General features: G+C 51.9%; 1 protein-coding gene across 5 annotated transcripts in view; it reads left to right on the top strand.

Moving 5' to 3' along the window:
* The window catches only part of LOC141406861 (polyprenol dehydrogenase-like), a 320,805-nt gene that overhangs the window by 270,812 nt on the left and 32,121 nt on the right, over positions 1-17,872 (top strand). For all 5 annotated transcript variants that reach the window (XM_074029269.1, XM_074029271.1, XM_074029272.1 and 2 more), the window contains one exon: positions 4,080-4,287. In XM_074029269.1, the coding sequence (XP_073885370.1) occupies positions 4,080-4,287 (208 nt within the window). The remainder of the gene's footprint in view (positions 1-4,079; positions 4,288-17,872) is intronic.

Genomic DNA, 17,872 nt, shown 5'->3' with positions numbered 1-17,872 from the left:
TTCAAGTGATTCTCCTGCCTCAGCCTCCCGAGTAGCTGGGATTACAGGCGCCCGCCATCGTGCCCGGCTAGTTTTTTTTTTTTGTATTTTTAGTAGAGACAGGGTTTCACCATGTTGGCCAAGCTGGTCTCGAACTCCTGACCTCAAGTGATCTGCCTGCTTTGCCCTCCGAAAGTGCTGGGAGGATCACAGGCATGACCCACCGGGCCGGGCTTTTTTTCTGGATATCTCCTAAGGTGAGCTCTGACATGCTTCTCAGAGGTGTTTTGTTAGATGGGCTTTGAGGACTCTAGGAGTGTCGAATGTTTAATACCACGTGTGTCTTGTGATTGATTGATACCGGACCCCTCCCGGTTGGTTTATACACCTGATGTTTTACAGGCAGAAGCTCAGGGAATAAGTTCTCCACATGCTGGAAGTTGTTTTTTTTTTTTTTTTTTTTTTTTTTTTGAGAGCTAGATATTCACGTAGGAGGGGAGAAGCCCTGCGTCTGGCTGGAAGGTGTGTGCAGGTGAGAAGCAAGGACGGCACCTGAACTGTCTGCTCATTTCTCCGAGAATTTCGGCGGGCCACAGGCCCGGAATGGCACGGCGCTCCCCCTCCCCTGCCACCGTGCTCTGTGAAAGCAGGTCCAGAATTTATTCCTCCTCGTGGGCTCTCGGTCTGGCTGACTTCAGGAGTGAGGCCGCAGACCTTCACCGTGAGTGCTACGGCTCATAAAGGTAGTGCGGACCCAAAGACGGAGCAGCAGCAGGATTTATTGTGAAGAGGGAAAGAACAAAGCTTCCAGGCCGTGGCAGGCGACCTGGGTTGCCGCTGCCGGTTGGGGTGGTCGTCTTGTATTCCCTTATTTGACGCCGCCCACATCCCGCTGATTGGTCCATTTTACAGAGCGCTGATTGGTCCATTTTACAGAGCGCTGATTGGTCCATTTTACAGAGCGCTGATTGGTCCATTTTACAGAGCGCTGATTGGTGCATTTACAATCCTTTAGCTGGACAGAAAAGTTCTCCAAGTCCCCACTGGACCCAGGAAGTCCAGCTGGCTTCACCTCCCCAAAGCAGCAATCCACTTCCATCCACGTTTATTTTTTATTTTCCCCTCGCTGTACCCAAAGCGCTATACTTGCACTGTGGAGGCTACAGCCAGAATCAGACGTTGGTTTTTCCTCAAGGACCTCACAGTTGTCCAGCCTCCACTGGGGCCAGGGACGTGTAAAGCCGTGGGACCCCCTGCTGCGTCTGTCGTGGGCCTTCCGTGCCATGGAGCATCCAGTGCGGACCGTGCATCCAAAGTTTTGAAAGGCGGGTTCCAGAGGCTGTAAAACAGGCCTGCAAATTCTTTTCACACTCGTCTCTCTGGGAGCTGGAGTCCCTGCTCCCTCTCTTGAATCTCGGCTGTCCTCATTAACTGTCTTGTAATTCCTAGAATGGGGCAGCGGTGGCAGCTCGGTAGGTCTTCCAAAGTTGGGTGGATAAGGCCACGTGGCTCCTGCTTGGTTCTTGGGAATGCTGAGTCTGGGAGGAGCCAGCTTTGGTTTTAAGTGTTCGTAAAATACAACTGGAAAGATTGTGTGCACAAACACAGGCATGTACACAAATGCACACACATCAGAGAATTCATAGGGAAATGGGTCCATGTACAGAGGCACAAATTCGTACGGATATTACAATACACACAAAAGCAAGCACATACACAAATGCATATACCTCAAAAAATGCATACACCTCAAAAAATGCATACACCTGGAGATACACCTCTACATATACAAACACATAGAGAAATACTAGACCTGCATATATGTATAGATAGCTCCATATGAAATACACAAACACAAGCACATATACAAATGTATATGCGTAGAAGATGTACACTATGCAGATGTACATATACAAATACTTAGAGAAATACTAGACCTACATATATGTAAAGATAGCACCATGTAAAATACACACAAACACAAGCACATATACAAATGCCTATGCATAGAAAAATATGTACACATGCAGATGCAAACACATAGATATACAAATAGAGAAACAGATCTACAAATATCAATATAGCTCCATATTGAAATACATCTTTGAACACAAACACGTGTCCGTATGCAAATGGATTTGTGTGTGTGTATATTAATCATACACCTCAAATGCATTTGCAAATGCAAATGTGTTCACAAATGCAAAAACTGGGATTCCACAGATCAATCAACGTGCATGTTCATCCACGCAATACATGTAGACGTTCCAGTGTACAAATAATGACAAACGTGTGTATGTAGGTATATGAGCATATGCAAATACTTGCGATCATACAACTCCAAATAGAAGCATGTAATATATACATACACTATATGCAGATACACATGCAAAGATGTAAATGTGTATGTACCTGTATACACATGGGAATAAATGTGGACACATGCAAGCTCATATGCACATGTGCATACAACGTATGTAAAATAAAATGTGCACAAATTTATAGGCATTTGAAAATTCACATCTGCATGTAAAGACGTGAACACATATATGTATATGCTAACAACTCTATATGTATATATCTTTGAATTGTGCATATATGCAGTTATATACCCAAGTGTATACCTATATAAACACATACACAAATACATATGCATATATATGTATATGAATATATGTGCCTGTATTTGCATGTACAGTTTACGTGTAGATACACACAGAATTCCAGGTACATATATAACATGCCTGTGTATACACATCTACATTATCCATGTACGTATAAATACATATACACATTGGCATTAATACCCAAGCGAGCTGGTCTGCTCTAAGTACAAGGTGATATAGTTCGTGTGTGTTTCTGGGACAAGTGACGTTTGAGGTCAGGCCCCCACAGCAAGGACTTGGGAGCAGGCACTCAGCTGGGCTTGGCCTGACAGGGTGGGGGTGTTCTGTGCCTGGGAGATAGAACGTGTCAAGCACAGAACCTGCAGTGATGATGATGTTTATAGAATCGTGACCGACAGGGCTGCCCTGTGGTCTAGGGGTGAGGACAGGCCATGTTTATACTGAGGTCAGCATTTCTCAAAGGACATCTGAGCAATTTGTTTGTGGGACACTCAGTGAAGAGGGGGTGCCATAGCAGCTATTCTTGTCCAGAATTCTTTTGTGGGGGGCCCAGGAAGGGAGACAGGATCTCTGTTGCCCAGGCTGGGGTGCAATGGCACTATCTCAGCTCACTGCAACCTCCGCCTTTTGGCCTCAAGCAGTCCTCCCGCCTCAGCCTCCCCAAGTTGCTGGGACTCCAGGCACACACCACCACACCCAGCTAATTTTTTTTATTTTTGGTAAAGGTAGGGTTTCACTGCGGTGCCCAGGCTGATCTCAGACTCCTGACCTCAAGCGATCTGCCCTACTCACCTACCCAAAGACTGGGATTACATGTACGAGCCTCTGCATCCGGCCACCCAGAATAATTAATTGTCCAGTGGACCCCCTTTGGTGACTTGGAAGATTCTCACTCTCTTGTGTATGTTGCTGTGTTATCATTATGGTTATTATTTTTCTTTCTTTATTTTTTTTTTGAGACAGAGTCTCGCTCTGTCGCCAGGCTAGAGTGCAGTGGCATGATCTCTGCTCACTGTAACCTCCACCTCCCGGGTTCAAGCCATTCTCCTGCCTCGGCCTCTCAAGTAGCTGGGATTACAGGCACTTGCCACGATGCTTGGCTAATTTTGTATTTTTTTTGGTAGAGACAGGGTTTCACCATGTTGGCCAGGATGGTCTTGAACTCCTGACTTCAGGTGATCCACCCGCCTCGGCCTTCCGAAGTGCTGGGATGACAGGCATGAGCCACCGCACCCCGCTTGTGGTTATTTTTAAAGTCAAGGCACAGAGGTGCAGAGACAGAAGGCAGGAAGGGACGTCAGTGATCTTCTAGAATCTTCCCCACCACACCTAAAGCAGGAGGAAGACATGGCCGCCAGCTCTACACCCCACCCTCCAATGTCCTGGGCCATTTGCACATCCCAGGAGTCCGTTTGTGAGATTGCTCCACTGTCTTCCCCAATCTAACTCCTTCTGATATTCTCTTTTGTCCAGCTGGGGTGATGATGGTCCCTCAGAGGAAAACCAGAGATGGATTCGAAGAACATTTCGGCCTGAACTACCTGGGGCACTTCCTGCTGACCAACCTTCTCCTGGATACGCTGAGAGAGTCCGGGTCCCCTGGCCACAGTGCGAGGGTGGTCACCGTCTCCTCCGCCACCCATTACGTCGCTGAGCTGAACATGGACGACCTTCAGAGCAGGTGGGTGCACCCTGTGAATAATCATAACAGCATCCCAGGTGGGTTAAAAGTTACTCATCTCCCTCTGTCTGTGGGGCATGGTGCGCCCTGCGTCTGCTGGACACTGGTGCTCTGGGGACAGTGCTCCCTGCGTCTGCTGGACACTGGTGCTCTGGGGATAGTGCTCCCTGCGTCCGCTGTGCACTGGTGCTCTGGGGACAGTGCTCTGGGGACAGTGCTCCCTGCGTCTGCTGTGCACTGGTGCTCTGGGGACAGTGCTCCCTGCGTCTGCTGGACACTGGTGCTCTGGGGACGGTGCTCCCTGCGTCCGCTGTGCACTGGTGCTCTGGGGATAGTGCTCTGGGGACAGTGCTCCCTGCGTCTGCTGGACACTGGTGCTCTAGGGACAGTGCTCCCTGCGTCTGCTGGACACTGGTGCTCTGGGGACAGTGCTCCCTGTGTCTGCTGTGCACTGGTGCTCTGGGAGCGTGGACAGTGCTCCCTGCGTCTGCTGTGCACTGGTGCTCTGGGAGCGTGGACAGTGCTCCCTGCGTCTGCTGGACACTGGTGCTCTGGGAGCGTGGACAGTGCTCCCTGCGTCTGCTGGACACTGGTGCTCTGGGGACAGTGCTCCCTGCGTCTGCTGGACACTGGTGCTCTAGGGACAGTGCTCCCTGCGTCTGCTGGACACTGGTGCTCTGGGGACAGTGCTCCCTGCGTCTGCTGTGCACTGGTGCTCTAGGGACAGTGCTCCCTGCGTCTGCTGGACACTGGTGCTCTGGGGACAGTGCTCCCTGCGTCTGCTGGACACTGGTGCTCTGGGGACAGTGCTCCCTGCGTCTGCTGCACACTGGTGCTCTGGGGACAGTGCTCCCTGCGTCTGCTGGACACTGGTGCTCTGGGGACAGTGCTCCCTGCGTCTGCTGCACACTGGTGCTCTGGGGACAGTGCTCCCTGCGTCTGCTGAGCACTGGTGCTCTGGGGACAGTGCTCCCAGTGCTCAGGGGACAGTGCTCCCTGCGTCCGCTGTGTACTGGGGCTCTGTGCGCAGTGCTCTGGGATACGTACATCCCCAGCCATTTGCTGTCCTTGGTAGACTTAGCAATGTGCCATTGTATTGTTATTTTAGTTTTTAGAAGGGACAAGAAACACAGAGGTCAGACATAGAAAAGGATAACAGATATATTTAAACCTTCCGTTGTGCCCCCCATGGGAATGTCAGGCACTACATCTGCAGGCGGCATTGGTGTGGACTCCTGTTGAGACACGCAGTGTACTGTCTGTCCATCAACAGGTCTCTCTTGTGAATTTCTCCTAACCCCGCCCGAGCGCGGTGGCTCACACCTGTAATCCCAGCAGTTTGGGAGGCCGAGGCGGGTGGATCACCTGAGGTCAGGAGACCAGCCTGGCCGACATGGTAAAACCCTGTTTCTGCTAAAAATACAAAATTAGCCAGGCGTGGTGGCAGGCGCCTGTAATCCCAGCTACTTGGGAGGCTGAGGAAGGAGAATCGCTTGAACTCGGGAGGCGGAGGTTGTGGTGAGCCGAGATTGCGGCACTGCACTCCAGCCTGAGCCACAACAGCAAAACTCCATCTCAAAAAAGAAAAAAAAATTCCATAGTCTGGGTGGCTTATAAACAACACACATTTATGTTTCACGGTTCTGGAGGCTGAAGTCCAAGATCAAAGTGTGCCAGGGTCTGGCGAGAACCCACTTCCTGGTTCACAGGTGGCCCCTTCTCACTGTGTCGTCAGGCAGCGGAAGGGGCGAGGAGCTCTCTGGAGTCCCTTTTATAAGGGCACTGATTCCTTTCTTGAGTCTCCACCATCGTGACCTCATCACCTCCCAAGGGCCTCACCTCCTAACACCATCTCACTGGGGATGAGGATTTCCATGTAGGAATTTGGAGATGGAGACAGTCAGAGCACACAGTAGGACTTGCCTTTGAATTTCTCTGCAGCCCGAAGGTCACAAAGTGTTAATGCCACGGTCGGAAAGACCTGGCTGCTTGGCCATGCCAGCATCAGATTTTGGGGCCAGCCTCTGGAATGTACAGCAGGGTGGGCGCCCTCCCCATCTCCCGGCCCTGGAGTGCCCTCAGGACTGCGAGGAGGTGAGCCCAGGGGCACAGGCCCTGCCGGCTCCTAACGGTTTTCATTTCCCTGCACAGTGAGGGGCAGGATGGAAGGAAGGGAGGGCCGTGGGAGCCTCCTAGGATACCTTGGCCCATCTGTTTTGTCAGATTGAGCTCTTGCGCCTGTGAGCCTCTCTGCTGAAGGGTGTCGGATGAGGGAGACGGCCTCGATGGGATCCTGCATAAAGTGTGAACCCTGCCGGTCGTGGGAGGGAAGAAGCGTGGCTGGCCAGAACTTCATCCTCTCTGGGCAGCTGAGGAAGGCCCGGGCTCTGCAGGGAAGGGCAGGTGAGAGGGTGGCATGGAGAGCAGGGCCTGTGGCCAGGAGGGGCTGCTTCTCCTTCCTACTGCTCTGAAGAAGCAAGGGCATGTGCGTGTGCCCGTGTGCACAGGTGAGGTGTGCATGCCTGTGTGTACAGGTCAGGTGTGTGTACCCCTGTTTACAGGTGAGGTGTGCATGCCCGTGTGTACAGGTCAGGTGTGTGTACCCCTGTGTACAGGTGAGAAGTGCATGCCCATGTGCACAGGTGAGGTGTGCGTGCCCGTGTGTACAGGTGAGGTGTGCATGCCCGTGTGTACAGGTGAGGAGTGCATGCCCGTGTGTACAGGTCAGGTGTGCGTGCCCATGTGCACAGGTGAGGTGTGCGTGCCCGTGTGTACAGGTGAGGTGTGCGTGCCCGTGTGTACAGGTGAGGAGTGCATGCCCGTGTGTACAGGTCAGGTGTGCATGCCCGTGTGTACAGGTCAGGTGTGCGTGCCCGTGTGCACAGGTGAGAAGTGCGTGCCCGTGTGTACAGGTGAGGTGTGCATGCCCGTGTGTACAGGTGAGGTGTGTGTGCCCGTGTGCACAGGTGAGGTGTGTGTGCCCGTGTGCACAGGTGAGGTGTGCGTGCCCGTGTGCACAGGTGAGGTGTGCATGCCCGTGTGTACAGGTCAGGTGTGTGTACTCCTGTGTACAGGTGAGGAGTGCATGCCCGTGTGTACAGGTCAGGGTTGTGTACCCCGTGTGCACAGGTGAGGTGTGCATGCCCGTGTGTACAGGTGAGGTGTGCGTGCCCGTGTGCACAGGTGAGGTGTGCATGCCCGTGTGTACAGGTCAGGTGTGTGTACTCCTGTGTACAGGTGAGGAGTGCATGCCCGTGTGTACAGGTCAGGGTTGTGTACCCCGTGTGCACAGGTGAGGTGTGCATGCCCGTGTGTACAGGTGAGGTGTGTGTGCCCGTGTGCACAGGTGAAGTGTGTGTGCCCGTGTGTACAGGTCAGGTGTGTGTACTCCTGTGTACAGGTGAGGTGCGCATGCCCGTGTGTACAGGTGAGGTGTGCGTGCCCATGTGCACAGGTGAGGTGTGCATGCCCGTGTGTACAGGTCAGGTGTGTGTACTCCTGTGTACAGGTGAGGAGTGCATGCCCGTGTGTACAGGTCAGGTGTGTGTACTCCTGTGTACAGGTGAGGTGCGCATGCCCGTGTGTACAGGTCAGGTGTGTGTACTCCTGTGCACAGGTGAGGTGTGCATGCCCGTGTGTACAGGTGAGGTGTGTGTACTCCTGTGTACAGGTGAGGTGCGCATGCCCGTGTGTACAGGTGAGGTGTGCGTGCCCATGTGCACAGGTGAGGTGTGCATGCCCGTGTGTACAGGTCAGGTGTGTGTACTCCTGTGTACAGGTGAGGTGCGCATGCCCGTGTGTACAGGTGAAGTGTGTGTGCTCTTGTGCACAGATGAGGTGTGTGTACCCCTGTGCACAGGTGAGGTATGTACCAATATGCACAGGTGAGGTGCGTTCATGCCCGTGTGCACAGGTGAGGTGTGTGCGCCCATGTACACAGGTGAGGTGAGTGTGTGCCGGTGTGCACAAGTAAGGTGTGTGTGTGCCCGTGTACACAGGTAAGGTCTGTGTGCACAAGTGAGCTGTGTGCCGGTGTGCACAGGTGAGGTGTGCATGCCTGTGTGTACAGGTCAGGTGTGTGTACCCCTGTGCACAGGTGAGGTATGTACCAATATGCACAGGTGAGGTGCGTTCATGCCCGTGTGCACAGGTGAGGTGTGTGCGCCCATGTACACAGGTGAGGTGAGTGTGTGCCGGTGTGCACAAGTAAGGTGTGTGTGTGCCCGTGTACACAGGTAAGGTCTGTGTGCACAAGTGAGCTGTGTGCCGGTGTGCACAGGTGAGGTGTGCATGCCTGTGTGTACAGGTCAGGTGTGTGTACCCCTGTGCACAGGTGAGGTATGTACCAATATGCACAGGTGAGGTGCGTTCATGCCCGTGTGCACAGGTGAGGTGTGTGCGCCCATGTACACAGGTGAGGTGAGTGTGTGCCGGTGTGCACAAGTAAGGTGTGTGTGTGCCCGTGTACACAGGTAAGGTCTGTGTGCACAAGTGAGCTGTGTGCCGGTGTGCACAGGTGAGGTGTGCATGCCTGTGTGTACAGGTAAGGTGCATGAGTGCCCGTGTGCACAGGTGAGTTGTGTGCATGCCAGTGTGCACAGGTGAGGTGTGTGTGCTGGCTGGGGCGTTTCCTGTGTTCACACCTATGCGTGACAGCACCCAGAGGAAGAAATGCGTGTTTCTCAGGCTTCTTCTCAGCTCAGGACTCTCTGTAGGACCGTGTAGCCCTCCCGCCTCGGGCTCCATGCTGAAGGATTGGCCTGGAACCCACTGGCAAGAACAGCCCTGCCGTGACCGGCTGCCCTAACCCCAGGCCTCAGGCTGGGCTGGGCACGTTGGGGGCCAGGCTTCTGTGACGCCCACTCGGGGCTCCACTTCTGTGTGTGGTGCCTGCCGTACAGGAGGGCCTGGCAGAAGGGAGGAGGGAACGAGGAGTCTTGGCACAGCCAGCAGCACTTGCTGCAGACGTGACTCACTGAGCAAGGCAAGGCATGGGATGGAGAACCTGGGAAATGTGACCTCCTTGGCAGGTGTTGCTGCTCACCGAAGACACGCAGGAGCACATACCCCTTCCTCGTACAGCACTGGCGGAGCCGCCCGTCTGTCATATACCCCTTCCTCACACAGCACTGGCGGAGCCGCCCGTCTGTTACTCGGAGAGCGCGCTTTGGGGTTCATACTGTTTATCAGAGCAATCTCTGTTTTATTTATCCATGTTTTCTTGAGATGGAGTCTCACTCTGTCCCCCAGGCTGGAGTGCAGTGGTGCGATCTCGGCTCACTGCAACCTCCGCCTCCCGGGTTCAAGTGATTCTCCTGCCTCAGCCTCCAAAGTAGTTGGGACTACAGGCGCGCACCACCACGTCCGGTTAATTTTTGTATTTTTAGTAGAGACAGGATTTCGCTACGTTGGCCAGGCTGGTCTCGAACTCCTGACCTCAGGAGCCTCCCGTGTCGGCCTCCCAAAGTGCGTGGATTACAGGCGTGAGCCACCATGCCCGGCCGTGATCTCTATTTTAAATAATGAAGATAAGCAGATCACATCCACAACAACCCCACCCAACAGAAATGACAGCTACTTCCTAAACAATTTAGATGCTACAAAGCAGATTCATGCAGAGTTGATAAGAATTGAGCCTCATTATCACCTAAGAAAGCTGAGGAAGCATATATCACCAAGTGCAATTAGCAAGAGAGTTTTCATTCCTATAAAAACACTTAGATATTAAAGAAAAACTGTGATGGTATTGCTCCTAGGCCATTCACTCTTATTTTATTTTATTTTTGGAAAGAGACAAGTCTCTCTCTGTTGCCCAGGCTGGAGTGCAGTGGTGCCATCTCGGCTCCCCGCAACCTCTGCCTCCCGGGTTCCAATGATTCTCCCACCTCAGCCTCCTGAGTAGCTGGGATCACAGGCACGCACCACCACACCCAGCTGATTTTTGTGTTTTTAGTAGAAACGGGGCTTCACCATGTTGGCCAGGCTGGAATCAAACTCCTGACCTCAAGTGATCTGCCTGCCTTGGCCTCCCAAATGCTGGGATTATAGGCATGAGCCACTGCACCTGACTGCCATTAACTCTTATCTGAACAGTTATGTCCACATCCTAACTCCACATACTATAACTGGGACCTAATTTAGAAATAGGGTCATTGTAGATGGAATTAAGTGAACATGAGATCATTAGGATGGACCTTAATCCAAGATGATGGGTGGCCTTACAAGAAGTAGAAAATGGCCGGCCGCGGTGGCTCACGCCTGTCATCCCAGCACTTTGGGAGGCCAAGGTGGGCGCATCACCTGAGGTCAGGAGTTCGAGACCAGCCTGACCAATTTTATGAAACCCCGTCTCTACTAAAAAATACAAAAAATTAGCTGCGCGTGGTGGTGCGCGCCTGTAATCCCAGCTACTCGGGAGGCTGAGGCAGGAGAATTGCTTGAATCCAGAAGGTTGAGGTTGTGGTGACCTGAGACCACACCACTGCACTCCAGCCTGGGCAACAAGAGTGAAACTCTGTCTCAAAAAAAAAAAAAAAAAAAAGTAAAATTTGGAGGCAGAGATACAGAGAAGGCCACATGGAGATGGAGGCAGAAACTGGAGTGATGCAGTCACAAACCCAGGGATGTCTGGAGCCCCCAGGGGCTGGGAGAGGCAGGAAGGACCGTCCCCTCCACCCTCACAGATACCCTAGAGTAACATTCAATCAAAGATCTAGGCGCCCCATGATCCAGTCAAGTTAACACGTAATGTTAACTATTCTGACCCCATTCTACATATAAGAAGGGCCGTAAATGCAATGGCAGGTGCCCTTGTAAGACATAGAAGAGGAGACACAGACACAGAGGAGAAGGCCACGTGGAGATAGAGGCAGAGACTGGAGTGCTGCGGCCACAAGCCCAGCGACACCTAGAGCCCCCGGGAGCTGGGAGAGGCAGGAAGGATCCTCCCCTAGAAGACCGTCCAGAGAGAGCACGGCCGTGTCCCCTCCTGAATTTCAGACTTCTGGTCTCCAGAAGCCATCCATTCACTGGAGGAATTTCTGTGACTTTGAACCATCCAGTCTGTGCTCCTGGGCTTGCAGATGTCATCATCGCCCTGTGTCCTCCCTTGGTTGTCCCTCTGTATGTGTCTTGTTTAAACAATGTGCCAGGAAAGTAATACAGATTGCAAAGCAGATCAAGGAACTTCAGAGGCAAAGGCCTTGAGACCCAAGCCAGCTCAGAGCCGGCTCTACCATTTTTTATTTGTTTATTTTCGTTTACTTTAGTTTAGTTTAGTTTTTTGAGACGGAGTCTTGCTCTGTTGCCCAGGCTGGAGTGCAGTGGTGTGATCTCGGCTCACTGCAACCTCCGCCTCCTGGGTTCAAGCGATTCTCCTGCCTCAGCCTCCTGAGTAGCTGGGACTACAGGGACGTGTCGCCACGCCCGGCTAATTTTTGTATTTTTAGTAGAGATGGGGGTTCACCATGTTGGCCAGGATGGTCTCCATCTCCTGAACTCGTGATCCACCCGCCTCGGCCTCCCAAAGTGCTGGGATGACAGGCGTGAGCCACCGCGCCCAGCCAGTTCCCCCTAGTTTTTTTGAGACATACAATTCAACCCCCACTGCTTTTCTTTTCCTGTTCTCCTCCTTTGCTTCAGCGGTTTGATTATGGAAAATGAATATTGATGACAGGCGTTCACCTGAGCCACGTTTCATTTCTGCTTGATTACTCTGCAGAGGACAGTGACAGTGCTAACAGATGCCGTCTCTGAGCTTTCTGGAAACTTCCTTGTTGATGGCACTGACTCTTTCCAAATATGCCCCTTTTTCATAATTCGTACCTTCGACTGACCTCTTAAAGGAGAGAACATTGCTTTGCCGGGGCTGCCGTAATAAAATACCATGGACCCAGTGGCGTAAACAGCAGACATTGATTCTCCCACAGTTCTGGAGGCTGGAGGCCCCAGATCAAGATGTGGGTGGAGCTGACTCCTCCTGAGGCCTCTCTCCTTGGGTCGTGGACACCGTCTTCTCCCTGTGTCCTCACAGGGTCATCCCTCTGTGTGTGTCTGTGTCCTCATCTCCTCTTCTTATGAGGTGTCTTAGTCCATCTCAGGCTGCTGTCACAGAATAGCATAAACTGGGTGACTTATAAACAACAGACTTTGATTCTTCCACAGTCCTGGAGACTGGACGTCTGAGATCCAGGTGTGGGCAGGGCTGGTTCCTCCTGAGGCCTCTCTCCTGGGCTTGGAGACGCCGTCTTCTCCCTGTGTCCTCACAGGCTCAACCCTCTGTGTGTGTCTATGTCCTCATCCCCTCTTCTTATGAGATGTCTCAGTCCATTTCAGGCTGCTGTCACAGAATACCGTAGATTGGGTGGCTTATAAACAACAGACTTGATTCTCCCACAGTCCTGGAGGCCGGAGGTCTGAGATGAAGGTGTGGGCAGGGCTGGTTCCTCCTGAGGCCTCTCTCCTGGGCTTGGAGACGCCGTCTTCTCCCTGTGTCCTCACAGGCTCATCCCTCTGTGTGTGTCTGTGTCCTCATCTCCTCCTCTTATGGGATGTCTTAGTCCATCTCAGGCTGCTATCACAGAATACCAGAGACTGGGTGGCTTAGAAACAACAGACATCGATTCTCCCACAGTCCTGGAGGTCGGAAGTCTGAGATCCAGGTGTGGGCAGGGCTGGTTCCTCCTGAGGCCTCTCTCCTGGGCTTGCAGATGTCATCATCGCCCTGTGTCCTCCCTTGGTTGTCCCTCTGTATGTGTCTGTGTCCTCATCTCCTCTTCTTATAAGGACCTCAGTCCTATTGGATCAGGACCCACCCTCTGACCTCATTTTACCTGAGTCACCTCTTTAAAGACTCCATCTCCGGCCAGGTGCAGTGGCTCACGCCTGTAATCCCAGCACTTTGGGAGGCTGAGGCGGGAGGATTACCTGAGGTCAGGAGGTCAAGACCAGCCTGGCCAACATGGTGAAACCCCGCCTTCACTTAAGAAAATACAAAATTAGCCAAGTGTCATAGCAGGCGCCTGTCATCCCAGCTACTCGGGAGGCTGGGGCAGGAGAATCGCATGAACCTGGGAGGCGGAGGTTGCAGTGAGCCAAGATCACGCCACTGCACTCCAGCCTGGTGACAGAGCGAGACTCCGTCTCAAATAAAATAAAGTAAAATACATGGTGGGTGAGGCCACAGTAGAAAGAACAATGATTCTTTCGCATCCATGAGGACGCCCCTGTGATAGAAACCCCGCTACGTGCTGTGAATTTCAAACACTGAAGTCAGTCGTTGCTGGCCATTCAGCGAGACCACGTGACCGAAGCACACTTTATGTTTTGACATGCTTATCAATTGTGCGTAGTGACAAGCTGTCAATAGCTTTGGATAGGTGCATTGAACCGGTCACCTCGCTCATGTCGTAGAAGTTGGTGGCTTCATGTTCAAGAAGTAACACGCCCCAAGTTGAGTTGACGTTTGCCAGGGTACGGGCTGGAGTTACGGAATACAATCAGGTGCCCAGTGCTCAAGAGCCAATGTGTTTGTGATTGATCCCAGATGTTTGTGATTGATACCAGACATTCAATCTGAACTGGAACTCGTGTCACCCGAAGACCATAGTGGCTGCCACCAGGGTACCACAGGGAACGGCCTGGGTCAGCAAACCCAGACATGATGTTCCCAAGAGTGGCCGTGACTCCTTTGGTGGAATGTGTCCTTCTGGATCTTTCTTCTCAATAGCTTGTGTGTGGGAGGAAATATAGACAGACACTCAGCAAACTAACACAAGAACAGAAAACCAAGCACCGCACATTCTCACTCGTAAGTGGGAGTTGAACAATGAGAACCTGTAGGACACAGGGAGGGGAACGTCATACACCGGGGCCCGTCGGGGGTGGGGAGTAGGGCCCGGAGAGCATTAGGAGAAATGCCTAATGTAGATCATGGGTTGATGGATGCAGCAAACCACCATGGCACGTGTATACCTATAGAATAAACCTGCACATTCTGCACATGTGCCCCAGAACTTAAAGTATAATAAAAATAAAAAGTGGAAACAACACCACCACACACACACACACACAAAACCATAGGAAGCTAACAAAAGTGATCAAGTCAGGAACCAGCAGGTGTAGTCAGATGAATCATAGACTAGAGGCTCAGAAACCATGAGTATGAGATGCCATTTCCTAGCTCTCTCCTAGCTGCATTCTCGGGGCAGAGCTGGGCTCGGTGCCTGAGCAGAGATTGGGTGATGCAGCCATAAGCCAAGGGATGCCTAGAAACACCAGAATCTGCAAGAGGCAGCAAGGATCCTTCCCTGGAGCCTGCAGAGGCAGTGCGGCCCTGCAGATGCTTTGGTTTCACCGAGTTCTGTCCGGAACATCGGTGTGGATTCTCTGAGCCACACTAGGACCAGCCACTGTGGATTCTCTGAGTTGTACTAAGGGCAGACACGTGGATTCTCTGAGCCACACTAGGGTCAGCCACATGGGTTCTCTGAGCCACACTGGAACCAGCCACCATGGATTCCCTGAGCCACACTAGAACCAGCCACGTGGATTCTGAGCCACACTAGGGCCAGCCACGTGGATTCTCTGAATCACACTAAGGGCAGCCAGATGGATTCTCTCAGCCACACTAGGGTCAGCCACATGGGTTCTCTGAGCCACACTGGAACCAGCCACGTGGATTCTGAGCCACACTAGAACCAGCCACCATGGATTCCCTGAGCCACACTAGAACCAGCCATGTGGATTCTGAGCCACACTAGAACCAGCCACGTGGATTCTGAGCCACACTAGGGCCAGCCACATGGATTCTCTGAATCACACTAAGGGCAGCCAGATGGATTCTCTCAGCCACACTAGGGTCAGCCACATGGATTCTCTCAGCCACATGGGTTCTCTGAGCCACACTAGAGCCAGCCACGTGGATTCTGAGCCACACTAGGGCCAGCCATGTGGATTCTGAGCCACACTAGAACCAGCCACGTGGATTCTGAGCCACACTAGGGCCAGCCACGTGGATTCTCTGAATCACACTAAGGGCAGCCAGATGGATTCTCTCAGCCACACTAGGGTCAGCCACATGGATTCCCTGAGCCACACTAGAACCAGCCACGTGGATTCTGAGCCACACTAGGACCAGCCACAAGGGTTCTCTGAGTCACACTAGGACCAGGCATATGATTTCTGTGAGTCACACTAGGACTAGCCACGAGAGTTCTCTGAGCCACATTAGGACCAGCCACGTGGTTTCTCTCAGCCACAGTAGGACCAGCGACGAGGGTTCTCTGAGCCACACCAGGACCAGCCACATGCGTTCTCTGAGCCATGCTAGGGCCAGCCATACAGAAGCTTTGGGATTTTGGGACCTCTGCCATGAGTAATGGCGTATGATCTCTAGGGAGCGAGGGGGTTACTTCACTTCCTTACTTTCATGGGTTTTCTCCCTTTACATCTTAGCACGTAAAATGTGTGCAGGACCGGGCACGCCAAGTCTTTACTACTGTGAATAGTGCCACAGTAAACGTATGTGTACATGTGTCTTTATAGTAGAATGTACAAGCCCATCAAAAAGTGGGCCAATGATATGAACAGAGACTTCTCCAAACAAGACATTTATGCAGCCAACAAGCGTATGAAAAAGCCCATCATCACTGGTCATTAGAGAAATGCAAATCAAAACCACAGTGAGATACCATCTCACGCCAGTTAGAATGGCCATCATTAAAAAGTCAGGAAACAGGCTGGGCGCGGCGGCTCACGCCTGGAATCCCAGCACTTTGGGAGGCTGAGGCGGGTGGATCATGAGGTCAGGAGATCGAGACCATCCTGGCTAGCATGGTGAAACCCCGTCTTTACTAAAAATACAAAAAATTAGCCGGGCGAGGTGGTGGGTGCCTGTAGTCCCAGCTACTCGGGAGGCTGAGGCAGGAGAATGGCGTGAACCCAGGAGGCGGAGCTTGCAGTGAGCTGAGATCCCGCCGCTGCACTCCAGCCTGGGCGACACAGCGAGACTCCGTCTCAAAAAAAAAAAAAAAAGGTCAGGAAACAACAGGTGCTGGAGAGGATGTGGAGAAATAGGAACACTTTTACACTGTTGGTGGGAGTGTAATCTAGTTCGACCATTGTGGAAGACAGTGTAGCACTTCCTCAAGGATCTGGAACTATTCATTGATACTTTGCCATTTTTTTCTTTTATATAGGAATATGTTGAAAGATAGATAAATATAACCAAGTGTAAAAGTATGCAAAAGAGGATGTATAATGTGTGCATACATACTTCCATGTATATTTTTTGAGACGGGGTGTCTGTGATACAATTAAAGGGTTGCTGGCCAGGTGTGGTGGCTCACACCTGTAATCCCAGCACTTTGGGAGGCTGAGGCAGGCTGATCACCTGAGGTGCACAATCCACCCAGTCTGTGGTATTCTGTGACAGCAGCCTGACATGGACTAAGACACCTCATAAGAAGAGGGGACGAGGACAGACACCCGTCGCCCAGACTGGAGTTCAGTGGCACCATCTCAGCTCACTGCAACCTCCGCCTCCCGGGTTTAAGTGATTCTCTTGCCTCAGCCACCTGAGTAGCTGGGATAACAGGCGTCCGCTACCACACCTGGCTAATTTTTGTGTTTTTAGCAAAGAGATGGAGTTTTGCTGTGTTGCCTAGACTGGTCTTGAACTCCTGACCTCAAATGCTCCACCTACCTCAGCCTCCCAAAGTGCTGGGATTACCAGGTATGAGCCACCGCGCCCAGCCAGAGGCTTTTATTTCCTATAACAAAAATGTTTACAATATCACACAACGTCTTGATGGTTACAGAGACAGATAATTGTCATGAAACTAGGAATGATTGTCAGGAAACAATCTCACGCCAAAAGTAGGGATAACTACTTTCTTTATTTGAGTCTTCTTCTAGGACACCAAATAACAAGCCTTTAACTGTTTTTTGTTTGTTCTTTTTTTTTTTTGAGATGGAGTCTTGCTCTGTCACCCAGGCTGGACTGGAGTGCAGTGGCATGATCTTGGCCCACTGCAACGTCCTCCTCCCGGGTTCAAGCAATTCTCCTGCTTCAGCCTCCCAAGTAGCTGAGATGTTAGGCACGTGCCACCATGCCTGGCTAATTTTAGTATTTTGTTGCACAGACTGGAGTGCAGTAGCAGGATCTCAGCTGACTGCAACCTCCACCTCCCGGTTTCAAGCAATTCTCCTGCCTCAGCCTCCCCAGTAGTTGGGATTATAGGTATGCGCCACCACGCCAGGCTAACGTGTTGTTTTGTATTTTCAGTAGAGACGGAGTTTCACCATGTTGGCCAGGCTGGTCTTGAACTCCTGACCTCAAGTGATCCACCTGCCTCAGCCTCCCAAAGTGCTGGGATTACAGCTGTGAGCCACTGTGCCTGGCCAACAAGGCTTCCTTTAATTCTTTTTGTTTAATGTTTACCAAAAGGGATGACACAGTTGAAAAGCGGCTTTTACACAACTCTTTCCTAGACCAGAAAAATCAGTATCAATAGGGATCTTGTTTGAAATGCAGATGCTTGGGCCGGGCACGGTGGCTCACACCTGTCATCCCAGCACTTTGGGA

Source organism: Macaca fascicularis, chromosome X (genome assembly GCF_037993035.2).
Source record: "Macaca fascicularis isolate 582-1 chromosome X, T2T-MFA8v1.1".
Classification (NCBI taxonomy): Eukaryota; Metazoa; Chordata; class Mammalia; order Primates; family Cercopithecidae; genus Macaca; species Macaca fascicularis.
Note: the sequence above shows the minus strand (reverse complement) of the source record. Positions and strands in the feature narration are given on the sequence as shown.